General features: G+C 40.1%; 1 protein-coding gene across 1 annotated transcript in view; it reads left to right on the plus strand.

The window, feature by feature from the left end:
* The first annotated feature begins 4,195 nt into the window (after positions 1 to 4,195).
* LOC140468228 (heme-binding protein 2-like) overlaps positions 4,196 to 18,601 on the plus strand; it is a 28,171-nt gene continuing 13,765 nt past the window's right edge. Inside the window, exons 1-4 of the mRNA XM_072564488.1 lie at positions 4,196 to 4,358; positions 13,651 to 13,707; positions 15,757 to 15,835; positions 16,484 to 16,604. Of these exons, the coding sequence (XP_072420589.1) occupies positions 4,357 to 4,358; positions 13,651 to 13,707; positions 15,757 to 15,835; positions 16,484 to 16,604 (259 nt within the window). The 5' untranslated portion in view covers positions 4,196 to 4,356. The remainder of the gene's footprint in view (positions 4,359 to 13,650; positions 13,708 to 15,756; positions 15,836 to 16,483; positions 16,605 to 18,601) is intronic.

Genomic DNA, 18,601 nt, shown 5'->3' on the forward strand with positions numbered 1-18,601 from the left:
CCCTATCCACTTGGGTGGCAACTTTGAGGGATCTATGTACTTGCACACCCAGATCCCTCTGTTCCTCCACATTGCCAAGAATCCTGTCTTTAATCCTATATTCAGCATTTGAGTTCAACCTTCCAAAATGCATCACTTCACATTTCCCCAGGTTGAACTCCATCTGCCATTTCTCAGCCCAGCTCTGCATCCTGTCTATGTCGCGCTGTAATCACACTATGCTTTGCCAAATAATCATAAATCCTATCCCTCAGAATTCTTTCCAAAACTTTGCTGACCACAGACATAAGACTGACTGGTCTGTAATTGCCAGTGACTTCCCTATTACCCTTGTTGAAAAGAGGAACAACATTCGCCTCCTTCCAAACCTCCAGTACAACCCCCGTGGATAGTGAGGAGGCAACCTATTTCCATTTTCATAATATTAGTCATCTCCTCTAATACCTCAGCTCACGTGCGATTAAAACCCTCATCCACGCTTCTGCTACCTGTCGGTCTGCCTATTCTACAGCTCACCTAGCCAGCATCCGTTCATCCAAGCTCCTTCAACTTGAACTCATTGAAAACTCTGCTGTCTAAATTCAAGCCCATGTCAAGTCCTGTTTACTAATTACCTGCTGCTCAGTGACCATGCTTTCATATCCTTTCATAACAACACTTCTTTCTATCTTTGATTAGGCAATTGCCAGTACTTGGGAAATATCCTGGAGTTCCCACATTATACAGGGTAGCCATTCTCAAGATTGAAGCTAACCTGTCATTTCTTTATTAGTTTGTTAACCTTACACCTGATAATAAACATTGGCAACATCAATAAACAGATTAAGACAGATTAATAAACCTGACTAATTCAGTGTTTCTTCAAGTTAGTTACAATGCAGCAATACTCACCAGCCAATCAACTGCATTTTTCTGCCCTGCAAGGTGTTGTCACTATCTGCATGATTCAAGTGATTTAAATATACCAAGCTGAATTGTCTGGCTGTTTGGGGACACGCTGGGTATACAGAGGGGCTGGTAAAATTTGAAGGAAAGGGTTGGCATTAGGAAGGGAATTAGTGTCTTCTCACAGCTATTATCACAGGTAGAGATCATTCTTTCCGTGACACCCTCGTTAGGTCCATGCTCTCCACCAACCCACCCTCCACACCTAGCACCTTCCCTTGCTGCCACAAGAGGTGGGAAACCTGCACCCATACCTCCCCTCTCACCTCCATCCAATGCCTCAAAGGATCTTTCCATATCCGGCAGAGATTTTCCTGCACATCTACCCACCTCATCTACTATGCCTGCTGTTGTCAATGTGGTCTCCTCTATATCAGGGAGACAAGACGTCAATTTGCGGAGTGTTTCAGGGAACATGTCTGGGACACACACACCAAACAACCACACTGCCCTGTGGCCGAATACTTCAACTCCCCCTCCCATTCCACCAATAACATGCAAGTCCTGAGACTCCTTCACTGCCAAATCCAAGCCACCTGAAGACTGGAGGAAGAATGCCTTATCTTCTGCCTCGTGATCCTTCAACCACACGGCATCAACATCGAATTCACTAGTTTCCAAATCTCCCCTCCATCCCACCTCATCCCAGATCCAGCCCTCCAAATCGGCACCACCTTCTTGACCTGTCCTACCTGTCCAGCTTCCTTCCCACCTATCCACTCCACCATTCCCACTGATCTATCATAATCACACCCCCTACCTGCACCTAAACATTGCCTTCCCAGCTACTTTCCCCCAGCCCCACCCCACCCTCCTAGTTACCTTTAACTCCACCACCCTCCCCACATTCCTGATGAAGGGCTTATGCCCGAAACATTGATTCTCCTGGTCCTTGGATGCTGCCTGACCTGCTGTGCTTTTCCAGATCACACTTTCCGATTCTGACTCTCTAGCATCTGCAGTCCTCAGTTTTTCCTATTATCACAGCCAGCAAAAGTTGGCAATTTACATGCCCAACCATAGATTTAATGAGAAAGGACCACTTTCAGTTGCATCGAGAGGGCATGGTGGCTCAGTGGTTAGCACTGCTGCCTCACAGTGGCAGGGACCCAGATTTGAACCTTGGGCGACTGTCTGTATGGAGTCTGCACATTTTCTCCATGTTTCCATGGATTTCCTCCAGATACTCTGGTTTCCTCCCATACTCCAAAAATGTGCAGGTTAGGGTGAATTGACCATGCTAAATTGCCCATAGTGTTCAGGGATGCATAGGTTAGGTGCATTAGTCAGGAGTAAATGTAGGGTCAGGGGAAATGGGTCTGGTTGGGTTGCTCCTCGGAGGGTCAGTGTGAACTTGTTGGGCCGAAAGGCCTGTTTCCTCACTGTTGGGGTTCTAGGTTTGGCTGATAAAACCTGGTGGACTCCCAGCATGTTTGATCGGGGTGGGGGGGAAGGTCCTGTATGGGCACACAGAAGGTTTCCTCCAGCAGCAAAGGCTGCCTTCACATAATGACAATTCCCCACAAATTCCCTCTCCTCCCCATCGATTGTCCCACTCAACCGATGTTATCATCACTTTAAAGGTGCCTTATCATTGAGACCCTTCCTGTACTGCTGGTGATGTTGCTGAAGACATTGCTCAGCAACCATCCAGTGGATTGGATAGTGCTTTGGCTATATGCTGCTAGTGGTCCCATCACTCACTAAAGTGGGGTCAGCTCCCACTTACGGCCCCAGCGGCATGTTTCTCATATTTCCAATAAAATTTTACCCTATAAATTATTTTATGAATTTGGCATATGCCTCCTTTGAAATTTCTTCTCTTTGCCTTATTGATTAATGTTTGCATTAAAAAGCTTACAATGTAGCATAAAAATCATGTGTGGAGGAGCACATTGACAGTTAACATCAACAAAAGGGAGAACACAAATCACATTCCACACACACATTCCACACAGAGGAGTATCCACTTGGCATGAATATGGTTAGATACGTGGGTTTGGCATGTATTTGGACTGTATGGAACCACATCTTTGTGAAATCTGTGCACTACGCCTTTGTGAGATGAAGGCACCTTTGTCACTGATCCTGCTGCACCTCATTCTCTACACAGTAAAGATACAACAGAATACTCAGTAATGTCACAACAACTTGAGTGAATTGATTTGGTTTGGAATGGACTGTTTAGATTTCAAATTGTCTTGCTAGAAGGACTAGAGGTGTTTGACCTCGAAAATCATTATGAAACAGCAGCAATGCTGGAATCTACCTGCCTTGGAGCCACTTTTATGGAGGCCAAGTCAACGTGGCACCATGTCATTTACAAGTGCTGAGAGAGGTGGTCTCTGTCTCCCTTATCTGCACCGGCTAGCTACATCCTTCACTGCTGGAGGCAGTACTGGAGCCTGCCCACTATGCACTGTACATACCGAGCACACTTTAAGGCCATGGATTAAACAACACTTTCAAAATCCCAGAGATTGCACTAGGCCAACATTGATCGGTGTCCAAAATGGGCCTGATATGAGGATCCCAATCCAAAACGAAAATCTTGCTCCAAAAGTTCAGAAAAAAAAATTATTTCTTCACTCAAGTGAAACAAGAGGCCAATTTCACAAGGGAATGCAAGGCAAAAAAAAAAAAAAATGGCAAAGAAACAAATTCAACAATCTAAAAGCTACGGTTAAGGTATGCACATCTAAAGGTACTTCTGATAGATGTGCATCAAAATAAATACCTGACACAGCAGAGGTCAATGGAAATACTAGGAATAACATTGAGAATGTGATTGTAGACTGTCTACTGGTTTTTGTGCCCTCTTTGTCCAGTATTCACCTGTACAGGAATTGCAGATTCGGCTCCTTAATGTAAACTTCAAGGCAATTCTGTGTTCCTTATACTTCAGATCATGTCAGGATTTCTATTTTTCATACATTTTGTAATCACCATTATGGTGTGAGCTCATCAGTTGTGGTTGTTAAAATGAAGAGTTAATCCTGCCAGCCTTTGGCAATTAGTCAAAGAAACACTCAAACCGCACAAAATTAAATCAGAATCTAACTGAAAACAACAGCCCAACATTGGTCCAAGAAGGTTTCATAAGCATTGGGTAATCTTGGCAAAGAATAACATATGACATACTTAAAAAATTGCTGATGACTATTCTTTCAGCTTTATTGTTGGAAAGCTTGTCACATGATTTACACAGTTACTCTATATGCAGAGCATGTGATCTTTTGCAATAGTTGCATAACTTTGTCATTCAGTGTTGAATAATCAACGTTTTATAATCACATCCCACCTTCAAAACCAAAATTGTATAAAACGCAAATAGTTCTTCATTTAAGCGACACAAAATAAACAGTCATCGACTGACATCAGAACAACTGAGAGAAAAACCTGGGCACAACAATGTGAGTGTTCTAAAACAGTTTTCTTTCAATTTACATGATAATAGTATTTTTTAAAAAGACTGTAACTCAGTATATCTGAAATAATTTGACCTCTCAGCATAAAGGGCTTTTTTTAAACTTTGTTTGAGTAAAGTTAATAACATTTTTACACTAAATATGGTTCTATCCATTTCTATACATTCTGCACAAATTGTTAAAATAATATATTGATTTTCAACAATAATTTGTGCATTGATTTGCAATATACCTAAAATTATTTTTCTGCAATATGCAATTTACATTACTTCTAAGTTAGTTATTTCGGAATTGATGGTGTTATTGTGCTGTTTGTTCAAAGCTAACAGTCAACAGATTAATAATATTGAAATCCCTTTTAAAATATATAACATATGTCCCTTGTAAAAATCACTTTTATCCAATTTGGGACATAGAACATGGAACATTGAACGGTCCAGCACAGTACAGGCCCTTCGGTTTTATCCTACTCTAAGATCAAACCAACCTATATACCATACATTTTATTATCATCCATGTGTCTATCCAACAGTCGTTTAAATGTCCCTAACGTATCTGACTCTACTACCACCGCTGGCAGTGCATTCCACACACCCACCACTACCTCTGACATCTCCCCTAAATCTTCCTCCAATCACCTTAAAAGTATGACCCCTTGTGATAGCCATTTCCGCCCTGGGAAAAAGTCTCTAGCTATGCACTCTATTTATGCCTCTCATCACCTTGTACACCTCTATCAAGTCACCCCTCATCCTTCTTTGATCCAATGAGAAAAGTCCTAGCTCCCTCAACCATTCTTCATACGGCATGCCCTCCAGTCCAGGCAGTATCCTGGTAAATCTCCTCTGCACTCTCTATAAAGCTCCCCACATCCTTCCTATAACGAGGTAACCAGAACTGAACACAATATTCCAAGTGTAGTCTGACCAGAGCTTTATAGAGCTGCAGAATAACCTTGTAGCTCTTAAACTCAATCTCCTTACTAATGAAGGCCAACACACTATACACCTTAACAACCCTATCAACTTGGGTGGCAACTTTGAGGGATCTGTGGACGTGGAGCCCAAGATCCTTTTATTCCTCCACACTGCCAAGAATCCTGCCTTTAACCCCATTATCTGCATTCAAATTCGACCTTCCAAAATGAATCGCTTCACACTTTTCCAGGTTGAACTCTATCTGCCACTTCTCAGCCCAGCTCTGCATCCTCTCAATGTCCCGTTGCAACCTATAATAGCCCTCCACACTATCTACAGCTCCAATAACCTTTGTGTCATCGGCAAACTTACTAACCCACCCTTCCACTTCCTCATCCAAGTCATTTATAAAAATCACAAATAGCGGAGGTCTCAGAATAGATCCCTGCGGAATACCACTGGTCACCGAGCTCTGGGCTGAACACTTTCCATCTACCACCACCCTCTGTTTTTTATTGGCCAGCCAATTCTGCATCTCAACAACCAAATTTCCATGTATCCTATGTCTCCATACTTTCTGAATGAGCCTACCATGGGGAACCTTATCGTACACCTTGCTAAAATCCATGTACACCACATCCACTACTCTACCTTCATCAATGTGTTGTGTCACATCCTCAAAGAATACAAGGCTTGTGAGGCATGACCTGCCCCTCACAAAGCCATGCTGACTATCCCTAATCAAGCTATGCTTTTCCAAATAATCATAAATCCTGTCTCTCAGAATCCACTCCAATAATTTGCCCACCACCAACGTAAGACTGATGGTCTGTAATTCCTCGGGTTATCCCTATTCTCTTTCTTGAACAAGCGAATAGCATTTGCCACCATCCAGTCAATTGGTACTACTCCAGTGGACAGTGAGGTTGCAAAGATCATTGCCAAAGGTGCAGCAATCTCTTCCCTCGCTTCCCGTAGTAACCTTGGATATATCCTGTCTGACCCAGGGGATCTATCCATCCTCATGTTTTGCAAAATTTCCTCCTTCTTAATATCAACCTGTTCGAGCATCTCAGTCTGTTTCACACTGTCCTCACAAACAACAAGGTCCCTCCCACTAGCAAATACTGAAGCAAACTATTCATTGAGGACCTCCCCTACCTCCTCCAACTGCAGACACAAATTCACTCCACTGTCCCTGATTGGCCCTATCCTCACACTGGCCATCATCTTGTTCCTCACATAAATGTAAGAATGCCTTTGGGTTTTCCTTAATCCTAGCCACTAAAGCATTCTCATGTCCCCTTCTACCTCTCCTAAGTCCATTCTTCACTTCCATCCTGGCTACCTTGTAACCCTCTGAAGCCGTGCCTGATCCTCGCTTCCTCAACCTTAAGAAAGCTTTCTTCTTCCTCTTGATTAGATGTTCCACAGCTCTTGTCATCCAAGGTTCCTTCACCCTACCATCTCTTCCTTGCCTCAGTGGGACAAACCTATTCAGCACTCACAAGTGCTCCCTAAACAACCTCCACATTTCTGTCGTGTATTTCCCTGAGAATATCTGTTCCCAATTTATGCTCCACAGTTCCCGCCTAATAACCTTGTAAATCCCCACCCCAAATTAAATAATTTCCCATACAGTCTGCTTCTATCTCTCTCCATGACATAGTAATGCTCTCTCACTGAGACATCTGATACCTGTCCTGGTTCACTGCCAAGCTCCAAATCCAATATGGCCTCCCCTCTAGTCGACCTATCTGCACATTGAGTCAGGAATCCCTCCTGGACACACCTGACAAAATCTGGTCCATCCAAACTATTTGCACTTAGACGTTCCAATCAATGTTTCATGATAACTACCCTGTTACTTCTGCACCTTTCCAAAATTTGCCTCCAAACTGCTCCTCAATATCTCTGTTGCTATTCGGGGGTCTATAGAAAACTCCCAATAATGTGACTTGCTTCTTACCTGTTTCTGACTTCTACCCATAATGACTCAGTAGAGAAATCCTCTTCAATTATCTCCCTTTCTGCATCTGTGATACCATCCCTGATTAGCAATGCCACTCCCCACCTCTTTTACCTCCCTCCCTAATTCTTTTGAAACATCAAAACCCCAGAACATCCAACAATCATTCCTGCTGCTGTGATATCCAAGTCTCCATAATAGTCACAACATCGTAGCTCCACATACTGATCCGTGCTCTAAGTTCATCACCTTTATTCCTGACACTTACTGCGTTAAAATAGACATACTTCAACCCATCACACTGACTGCAACTTTGCCCTATCAACTATCTATCCTTCCTCATAGACTCTCTGCATGTTCTATCCTGTTCACCAGCTACCCAATCGTCTGATCCATAGCTTCAGTTCCAATCCTCATGCCAAACTAAGTTAAACCCTCCCAAACAGTTCTTGCAAATCTCCTGCCCAGGATATTGGTAGCCCTCCAGTTCAGATGCAGCCTGTCCTGCTTGTACAGGTCCCACCTTCCCCAGAAGGTATCCCAATGATCGATAATGCTTGATAAAACTTAATTTAACATTTAAATGTAGAATATCAGTCGATTATGAACAATGCATGCTTCAGCAATGACAAGTTGTTAGGTTTCTAACACAAACAATTCATTGTAAATCTATGCTCTTTTTTTGAACAGGACAGTCTCTGCAGTAGAAATCTCATTCTGAGCAGTTCTAAACCTCATTACTTAAGATCAGTAACTTTAAGATAATTTATTTTATCCTCTTTTGAAATGGTAATATTGATGTTAGGACTCTGGATGTGTAGCACTAAAATTGAAAATATCACTATCTGCTAACAATGATACCGACTCCTGAGGCCAGATAGAATGTACTTTGGAGTCTTGAAGCACCAATTTTGATACCCAGGAAAACTCAGACCCTGAATTGTTGTAGATGCAGAATTTGCCTTAATTATCCTGACACTATACCAGTGGTGGCTGCAACACTGCTTGTTAATACTAAACTAATAATTCAAATAAATTTTAACAAAAGTACAAAATTACTTTAATTTTTAAAACATTTGTAAGTGCCATACTGAATAAAGAACAAAGAAAATTTACAGCCCAGGAACAGGCCCTTCAGCCCTCCAAGCCTGAGCCAATCCAGATGTACTGTCTGAACCTGTCAGTCAATTCCTAAGCATCTATATCCTCTGCTCCCCACCTACTCATGCATCTGTCCGGATGCATCTTAAATGAATCTACTGTGCCCGCCTCTATTACCTGTGCTGGCAACGCGTTCCAGACACCTGCCACCCTCTGTGTAAAGTACTTGCCAAGGGTATCCCCCTTAAACTTTTCTTGTCTCAGCTTTAATGCGTGACCTCTCATTACTGAATCCTTCACCGTGGAAAAAAGCTTATCACTATGCACCCTGTCTCTACCCTTCATGATTTTGTCGACCTCAATCAGGTCCCCCCTTAATCTCCTTTTTTCTAATGAAAACAATCCTAACCTACTCAACCTCTCTTCATAGCTAGCACTTTCCATACCTGGCAACATTCTTGTAAACCTTCCCTGCACCCTCTCCAAAGTGTCCACATCCTTTTGGTAATGTGGCAACCAGAACTGCATACAGTATTCTAAATTCAGTCTAATCAAAGTCTTGTACAATTTTAACATGACCTGCCAGCTCTTATACTCAATACTCCGTCCCATGAAGGCAAGCATACCATATGCATTCTTGACCACTCTATCCACCTGTGCAGACACCTTCAGGGTACAATGGACCTGAACTCCCAGATCTCTCTGCTCATCAACTTTTCCCAAGGCTCTTCTGTTTATAGTATAGTACAGATACGACTGTATCTGTAGTTTTAAGCACTTGAAAGCAGTACCTTGACCCAATGTTGGAACAGTAGCAAGAAAAGTATCAAATCAGCTGATGTGAAAATTCCATTGTTTATGGGTTGACATAGCAGAATTAACAATACATTTTTCTCAATTCTCTGTATATTCTCACTGGTAATCCTTAAACCTTTAAATATCCTTATATCATTTTCCCACTATTTCACAATCCCCATTAAATTCTGAGCTGCTCTTGTTTTAACCAAGTGTTCTAATCAGTTTTCGCTGGAAATACTGCTTCAGTGCCTCCTAGAAAAACTTTGTTCTGCACATTGGCATAACTGACAGTTTCCCCTGTGACACTTTGAAAAACAAAGCACAAAGATTTAATACAGTTGTCACAATACCGCTGCAGAACTGGTTTGGTAATCCTCTTACAGATCGATACTGTTTCCCTGAAGGTCCATAGCTATCAGACACCTGGTCTCTCAGTCATTCCTAGAAATAATACTGTTGGTCTAAAGTATTCTCTCCCACACCGTAGGCACAACTCTCCTTGCTTCTAATCGTCAATATCCTCCATTTCCTGAAGAGACAACAGCATTTATAATAAAAAGGCAAAAACGTGGGTTCTTGTTGCACTGTACCTATCTCTGAGCCAGAAGACCAGTGTTCAAGTCCTACCTGCTCCAGAGGTGTGTAATAACCCCTCTGAAGTGTTTGATTAGAAATTATCTAAGACAATAAATTGGGTGGATTGGTTAAGTTTGGAGTCCAAATGTTTCAAGGAAAAAAACAAATAATGCTAAATGAGAAAGAAAATTGAATTCACTGGCTATACCAAGGCAAAATATTGCTTTGCCCAATTAGCCAAGAAGCAAATTCTGTATTCTGAAAGCTAAGGTTAAGCTGTGCACATCTAAATTTGTTCTGGTGGCTGTGCACAGAAAGGAATGTCTCAATTATAGTGATGTACTGTCCATTGAAGCCCTCGAGATTGCACACACAAGGCATCTGTACATTGCATATTGGCTTCTGTTCCTTCTGAATGCACAGTACAGGTGTTCACCTCGACAGGAGATGTAGTTTTAGTTCCTTTGTGCAAAACTCAAGGCAGTTTTATGTTCTTTAAAATTCAGATCATTAATAAGGTTTCTCCCATTTTACATTTTATAATAATTATAGTATGAGCTCATTTAGTTGCGGTTGACAAAATTAAAAGTAATTCTTGCCTACCACTGTAATTAGTCAAATTACACTGTCACACCAGAATCTAAATACAGTGGATAAACAACAGCCCAGCACTAGTTGCAAAAAAGGTTTCATAATATGGGGTAATCTTGGCAAAAAATCACACATGACATCTCTCTTAAAACCCCTGGCATTATTCACACTTACATTTCTTGTCATCTCACTTCTTTTTATGACTGTGTCCTGTCACCCTTTCCACAAGCCTAAATCGGCTGATGCCATCGCTCCCACTTCTTCATCCTTTAATGCTTTCAAAAAGTAAAAGTCTATTTCAACTCACTGACTCAGTTTCTATGAAAATAAAAGAGTAAACACTGCATCGAGCAGTTGACTTGGCATCAAGCGTCGAGGCAGACCGTCTTGATCACCTGTGATCTGCACCTGCTCATCTGGGATTCTTTGTGTGTTGGATGAGGCAGCATTGCCACCTGGAATTAAGCTATGTCTCAACTTTATTACCAATTTTACTTCTTAAGTTAAAAGTAACAACAACTAGACTTGACACAAGTAAAGAATTAAACAATAAGCATAACATGGAATGACAAAAAAGCGATGTGTGCAAAGTGAATAGGGCTGGCCTAGAACTTCCTCCTACCCTTCCAGCGAGGGCCTCCTTCCTTGGCTCAGAAGGGATCATTATCTTACAAACAGACATTAGTGTTCTGGGTCCCTGAACAATGGAGTACATTTATTTTAAAATATATTTGGGGGGGAAGAGAGGAAACAGGGGTCAAGGGGGAGATGGCTGGGTTTCAATAATGCTTTGGTTAAAGCCTCCCACTACGTCTTCCTATCATCCCCATATGGCAGACAGGCGAAGGACTTTCTAGTTGCTTGGGGTAGCATACCAATACAGCTCACAGCTCACATCCTTGAATATGGTTTATTTCTCTTTCGCAAACTGAAAAGCTGGCCCCCCAAAAAAAATTAGCTTATCCCCAGGGGGTAAAATATCTGGGGAAAAATGTTGATTCAGATCCAAATCACATCTGTCAACCATATACTGATGATTCTGGCAAAAGATAGATTTAAATATGCCATAGTAACAACTGAATAATCTAGGAACTGCTAAGAGCAGGAACAATAAATAAAGATAATAAGAATGTAAATAACTGAATAAAACCATGCATTATAAATAAATGTAGATGCGTTGAATTATGCAATGTCAAGTAAATCAGCAGGTAGGAGAGTTGCATTTCACCTCTACAAGAGAATTAGTGAGAGCTCCTGCTTCTGATTGCAAACCAGGTGACTCTCTCACACATGATAAGAGGATCAAACTCAGCTACGATGATGCTCATGATTAACATTTTGTCAATACCAATTGTTTGACTTATACATGAAAATGACCACTTGTTTGGCACCGCAGGCAGCAAGCACCATCACGTTGCTATCTGGAGGAAAACATAGAATCTTGGAGTCATACAGGACACAAACAGACCTTTCAGTCCAACCAGTCCATGCCGATCATAATCCCAAACTAAACTAGTCCTCCCTGCCTGCATTTGGTCCCTCTAAACCCAGTCTACTCATGTACTTATCGAAGTGTTTTTTAAATGTTGTAACTGTACCCACATTCACCACTTCGTCTCAAAGTTCATTCCATACATGAACCACCCTCTGTGTAAACAAATTGCCTCATGTCTTTTTTAAAAATCTTTCTCCTCTCACCTTAAAAATATGCCCTCTAGTTTTGAAATCCCCCACCATTGGAAAAATAAACCTGCTATTCACATTTTCTATGCCCTTCATGATTTTATAAACCTCTTATGCTCTGGGAAAAATATCCCAGCCTGTCCAACCTCTCTTTATAACTCAATGGGTTGAAAATTGAAGTTACCCTTCAGAGCAGAAACAACAATCCAGATTTTGCATTGGAATGATGCCAAATTGTTTCTGATTGTATAATGTAATGCAAAATTTCAGTTATCAGTGATTCCCTCTCCTAAAGGTGCACTATTGAAGTCCCTGCAAACTGCAATTGTTACAATTACATTCAACATATGAGAGCTTCCTTCTTTTCTTTTTAAAATTACTTTTAAAAAGTCATAACTTGTTAATGCAACATAATTTTTTAATAGAATGCTAAGTCATGGTTCTGAAAAATAATGTTATATTTGTAAAACGTCAATTTTTCCCCTTTAAAAATACCTGGGGTTTTTTTGTAATAACATACTTAAAAGCTTGTTTACAATATTTCAACTTCTCTGGTGTGCCCCAGCATTTATTTTCATACTCTGCAAAATGTACAAACATTGAAGATTAATAAGTGAGTTTTACTTCTTGGTTTGTTGAAAATTATTCAATGTGCTTGGGGGTTTACCCTGCTTGATGACATCACTATTGCTCGTTGCCTGGAGATCACCATGACTTTGTACCAGTTAAAATTGGGAAAGATGAAATGCACAGCAAAAGAGACCAAAGATCCTTATGGGCAACTCTCTTCAAGGTCAGCATCAAGTAGTGCTGCTTCGCGACTGATTGTAAAATGTAGTCCTGTAGTTCAACTAACTTTGCACTGCATTTATATTTCCGAATTCTTCTACTGCCACCTAGTGACTGCATTTGTGGTAGCTAATGATTATATCTTCATTTCCATTAACAAAAAATAAACCTACATAAGTTTTATGTATATCCCTGAAATACTTTTGCCATAGGGGAGGTGCTGGTGTAGCACAATTATCCAGAAACCCCAGACCAAAGTCTGGCCTTCAAATCCCATGGCAGATGGTGAAATTTGAATTCAAGAAAAATCGTGAATTAAAATTGAGCACTGTAGGGATTATTCTAAGATTCAATAATTCAATGTAAACATTGTTGAATGTTATGCAAACTCACCTGGTTCACTTAATGTCCATTAGAGTAAGTAATCTGCCATCCTTACCTTACATGTGACTGCAGACCCTCAGCAATGTGGTTGAATCTTAAATGCTCTCTGAAAGATCTTGCCTGCCACTCAGATCAAGAGTTATAGAAAGGCAATAAATACTGGCCCAGTCAGCAATGCTCATATCCCTTCACTGAACAGAAAATAAACTAAGGGAATGACAAAAGTTCCAGGGAAGAGTCATACTGGATGGAGCTGAGGGATTGAATGAGTTTTAATCTTCCCAGTCTACTATATCTTTTTCTTGCCAAATATTAGACTTCTTTATTTTTATTTCATTTTTATTTTTATTCATTTTTTAAAAAATGGATACAACTATTGAAGGATTGTAAGATTTATTTTCAAAATATAAACTGAATGTGTGGGACTATATCTATATTGTTGAGATTGGTTGTATTTTTCTCCCCTTAGGCACTGGGCTGGACTAATTATTTTTCTATACCTTGGTCTGACAGAAATTGGGATAAGGTAAGAAATGAATAGTGTACCCAATGAAGTAAATAGGAGACTGTGATTTAGAAGCACCAATCATGTGTCCTGCAACTTTCGTATCATAGCTGAATGTGATGAGGTCTTTATTTCACCTTGCTCTGAATTCCTAATAAACGCAAACTTCTGATCAACTGACCATCACTGCAAAATGCACAGGATTGGGTTTAGGTATTCTGTGACACAGCCAGATATTTTGCCAGCACTCATTGTCTAGAATCACATTTGGAGAATGGCCAACTGGCAAAGTATAGGGGAAAGGCGAAAATGAGTACTGCAGATGCTGGAGATTAGAGTCAAGAGTGTGGTGCTGGAATGGTGTGGTACATGGGGATGCTAATTACAACACAGCTGAAATTCAAGAATAGTTAGTGCCTTCAGGGAGGAAAATAGGAAAGACACTAATAAGCAAAAGCATAGTGCAGTCAGCTTTTGTCCAGGTACGAGAGGGATTACTCTACAAAGTGAGACACTCTATCGTGGATAGTGTAAAACTGGTGTTTTACCATCGCTCATGATTAATCACAGACTACCATCAGTGATACCAATAGAATATCTTTCAGCCTTTTATAAAACAGAAAACAATCATTAACTGGCAAACAGTGCCTGTATTTTCTAGTGTAAACGTGCTTACAAATCAATAGCATATATAGGAAAATACTAGGTTTATACAAAAAGTGCAGAGCTTATAAACTTAAAGATCACTTAGGATCTGCTCAATGTTTCAGTGAATAGCTGAGCCATACAAGTCAGGCAGGTCCTTGCCCTCTTATAATAGTGACTACAATTTTAAAACACTTAAGTGACTGGAAAGCACTTTGAGACATCCAATGGTTGTACAAACTGCAATATAAATGTATGGCTTCCTTTCTTTTCAACTGACCTCAGTCAAACCAATGATAGAGGCCTGAAATTTGGCTATACTGTTAAACTTAAGGAAGAATATAAAGTATCCAGAGTTTTCACTGCTCATAGTTAGCCAGAAATGCTCGCTAGTTAGTGTTGTTATATATACTGAATGATGATATGTGTGAAAATGCTCAATAAGGTTGCTTGTTGAAATAAGGGGAATCATTATGCTGATTCTTTCCATTAGATGATGCAACCCAATACACTCCACTGAAAACTGTTTGTCAATTCCTGAAGGAGACAGAAATAAGACGAAAAAACTCCCGCAAAAAATCATAAATGGCCCCTTGATCCCTACAGGCATTCAAGTCAGCACTAGGAGACAACATGAATTGATAAACTTAACTATCTCCTTTCACTGTCCTCCTCAGTCAGATGCCAAATGGCCCAAAGTGTTCAGGAACACAAGACAGAATAGCCCTGTAAACTTCCTACTTAATTCATATTGCGTACAGTTCTGGCTGCCACAAAATAGTAAGGATTTGGAAGCATTGGAAAGGGTGCAGAAGAGATTTACCAGGATGTTGCCTGGTATGGAAGGAAGGTCTTATGAGAAAGGCTGAGGGACTTGAGGCTGTTTTGGTTAGAGAGAAGAAGGTTGAGAGGTGACTTTAAGAAACAGACAAGACGACCAGAGGATTAGATAGGGTGGACATTGAGACCCTTTTTCCTCGGATAGTGATGGCTAGCACGGGGAGACATAACTTTAAATTGAGGGGTGATAGTTAGGTAGGTTCTTTACTTAGAGAGTAGTAAGGGCATGAAATGCCCTGCCTGCAACAGTAGTAGACTTGCCAACTTTAAGGGTATTTAAATGGTTATTGGATAAATATATGGATGATAATGGAATAGTGTAGGTGAGATCGGCTTCAGATTGATTTCACATGTCAACACAACATCAAGGGTCGAAGGGCCTGTACTGAGCTGTAATGTTCTATGTTATATATCTCAATGATCAAACTTCCTAGCTTTACATGTCTTTTAAGCATCTTCAATGGTGTATCTGTCAAAAATGCACGCATTATTTTAAGATGGATTACTATGCTGAAATGGTGGTCAAGGATGATTTGGCTAATATTTACTTACAATTTTTTTGTTCTTTTATTCATTTTTGAGCAGTGATTCTAAACCAGCTCAATGCAATGAAGTAAAGGAATGTTTCAACTATGACCTTGTTTGTGAAACTTCAGATTATGAGGTGAGAAATGGAGCTCAGAACTACTTCTCAATTCTAGAGTAAAATGAATAAAGTGTGTATAATGTAAGAAGCTGGGAAGTTCATTTCTGCAGTAGTGAATTTCTTTTGCTTTGCATACTGCTTACCTTGGACAAATAGGATTTGAAAAAGAATATTGGATTGATCATTTTTCTTTTGACCTTCAAAACAATAGGCACTGTATGTGATGTCAATAAGCAACATTTGAAAAATATATTTAATCTCCATGAAGTAACTAATGACATCTGAAAGGAAAGGGTTAAAATAGTAATTGGTTGTTGAGTGAGGACACAGTTATTTTACTCTTGAATACAGCTTGAATTTGATCCAGACAAGACTAACAAATGACAATTGACATTCGTCATCAGCCATAAGCATCCTACATGGAATGAGATCAAGTAGTTTCAAACCAGTTTTGATGTCCATGGGTCCAGAAAACAAAACATGTTATTTTAGTGTATAAGTTTACACAGAAATAATCATAAAGCTGGTTAATCTAGGCAAACAGAATCAAAATCATGTAGCTGGGAATAAGATATGCTTTGTTGAGTTTACATGGTTTGATCTTTAGCTAGTTGAACTGACTGTTTGATGTTTAATCTCTGCTTTCCTTTATTGCTCCACATGTAGGTTCGCCATTACAATGCTTCAAAATGGGTTGCTACAAACACTACGTCCTTCTTTATGGAATTTGCCATGTACTCAGGATTCACAAGGCTCTTTCAGTACATTCAGGGCAAAAATGCAGAAGGTACAAATATGAGAACAAAGATTAAATATAACAGGGACAATCATACTAGCTGTAACATTTACTTTCAGAGTTTTATTTCAAAGTTAAAATGGACATTTAACTCAAAATAAATAGCTTAACATCTGGACAAAGCACCATGTTGTGTCTATGTAGTCAGGTGCAGTGATTTTGGAAAAGACTAGAGAACTGACAGTGGTCTGCAGTGAGGGAGGAAAGATTAAATGGCACCTACCAAAGCTTGTTCTTACATATTTCTTAGCAATGGCGAGCAAATAAAGTCCGACACCAGGTTGATTGTTGACCAGTGGCTTGACTCCACTGAAGTTTAGAAGTATGAGGAGTGACTTGATTTAAGGTCTTGACAAAGTTAATGTGGAAAAGATATTTCCTCTTGTAGGTCAGTCCATATCTAGGGGACCCTGTTTTAAAATTAGGGATCATCTTTTTAAGACAGACATGAGGAGAACTTTTTCACTCATAGGGTTGTGTGACTTTGGAATTCTCTTCCTCAAAAGGTGGTGGAGGCAATGCTCACTGAATATTTTTAAGGCAAAGGTAGACAGCTTCTTGTTAGACAAGTGAATGAAGGATTATTGAGTGTAGATCAGAATGTAGAATTTGAAACACAAATATTTCAATCATGGAGTAGGTTCTAGGGGCCAAATGGTCTACTCCCGATCCTATTTCAAATATTCATAGCTGCCTACTTAATTATTTTCTTAAATAAGAATCATTTTTGACACAAGAGCACCCAACAAAGATGGAGGGAATAAATACCTCCTTAAAAATAATCAGAACCATTTTAATTGCAAAGAGTCTGTTTTTAAAAGCCCATGAAAACCACTTGTAACAATTATTGTGCCAGGATTCTGTCAAAACTAAGATGTTAAGTTTTACAACCAAATCTTAAAGCAACAGAGGAAAGTGAAGAGGCAGGGGTCTTTCACAAGTGACATTCCAGAGAATATAACCTAAAAGACTAAGGCCATGTTGTCAACAATTGAGCAACTGGAACAAATAATCCACAACTGCCTGAAATCAGGGTAAAAGACAGTTTGTCCAGGTCAGATGAGCTTATGGAGACAACAAGAGACAAGGCTACAAGGAATTTGTTTTAAAAATGTCAAGGATTTCAAAATTAGATATACTAGGTGTATATGTGTACAGGTCATTGAAGGTGGCAGGACAGGTGGAGAGACTAGTCAATATGGCATACAGTGTCCTTGGCTTTACCAAAAGAGATAGAATACGAGAACGAGGAGGTGATGTTAAATTCACCTAAGTCATTTGCTGGACCTCAGCTAGAGTACTGTGTACAGCTGTAGGTATCACTTTATAGGAGAGGTGTGAATTCATTGGAGAGATTTCAGAAGCGATTTACATGAACAGTTCCAGATATGAGAAAACTTCAGTTATGAGTATAGATTGAAGGAGTTGGGACTGTTCTCTTTTCAGAGAAGACTTGATTGAGGTTCTCAAAATCATGAGAGAGCCGAATGAAGTAGACAGGAATAAGTTCCAATTGGTTGGAGGAACAAGAGGGGAAAATAGGTTTAAAGTGATGTGCAAATAAAGCAAGGGTGATGTGACAAAAAGCTTTTTCACTGTGAGTAGTTAGGGTATACAATACACTGCCTGGAAGTGTGTTGGAGCTAAGTTCAATTGAGACATACAAGAGAGGCATTGGATGATTATTTGGATAGAAATAATGTATAACAGCATGCGGGGGGAAACAGGAGGTTTTCACTAGATGATGATGCTGGATTGAAGAGCTGGTGCAGGATAATGGGCTGAATGGCCTCCTTCTGCACTGAAACAATTCTGTGATTCTGTGAAATTCAATCAACCTACAAAACAAAACAATCTCAAATACTGACTGTTCAACTACCCTTGTCAATGTTACCTGTAACCTCCAATGCAACAGCCACAACATTCAACTATCCGTTCTTCATGACAATTCAGAGACAGATCCTATTCCCTTCTTCCATGTCCATACT

Source organism: Chiloscyllium punctatum, chromosome 46 (assembly GCF_047496795.1).
Source record: "Chiloscyllium punctatum isolate Juve2018m chromosome 46, sChiPun1.3, whole genome shotgun sequence".
Taxonomy (NCBI): domain Eukaryota; kingdom Metazoa; phylum Chordata; class Chondrichthyes; order Orectolobiformes; family Hemiscylliidae; genus Chiloscyllium; species Chiloscyllium punctatum.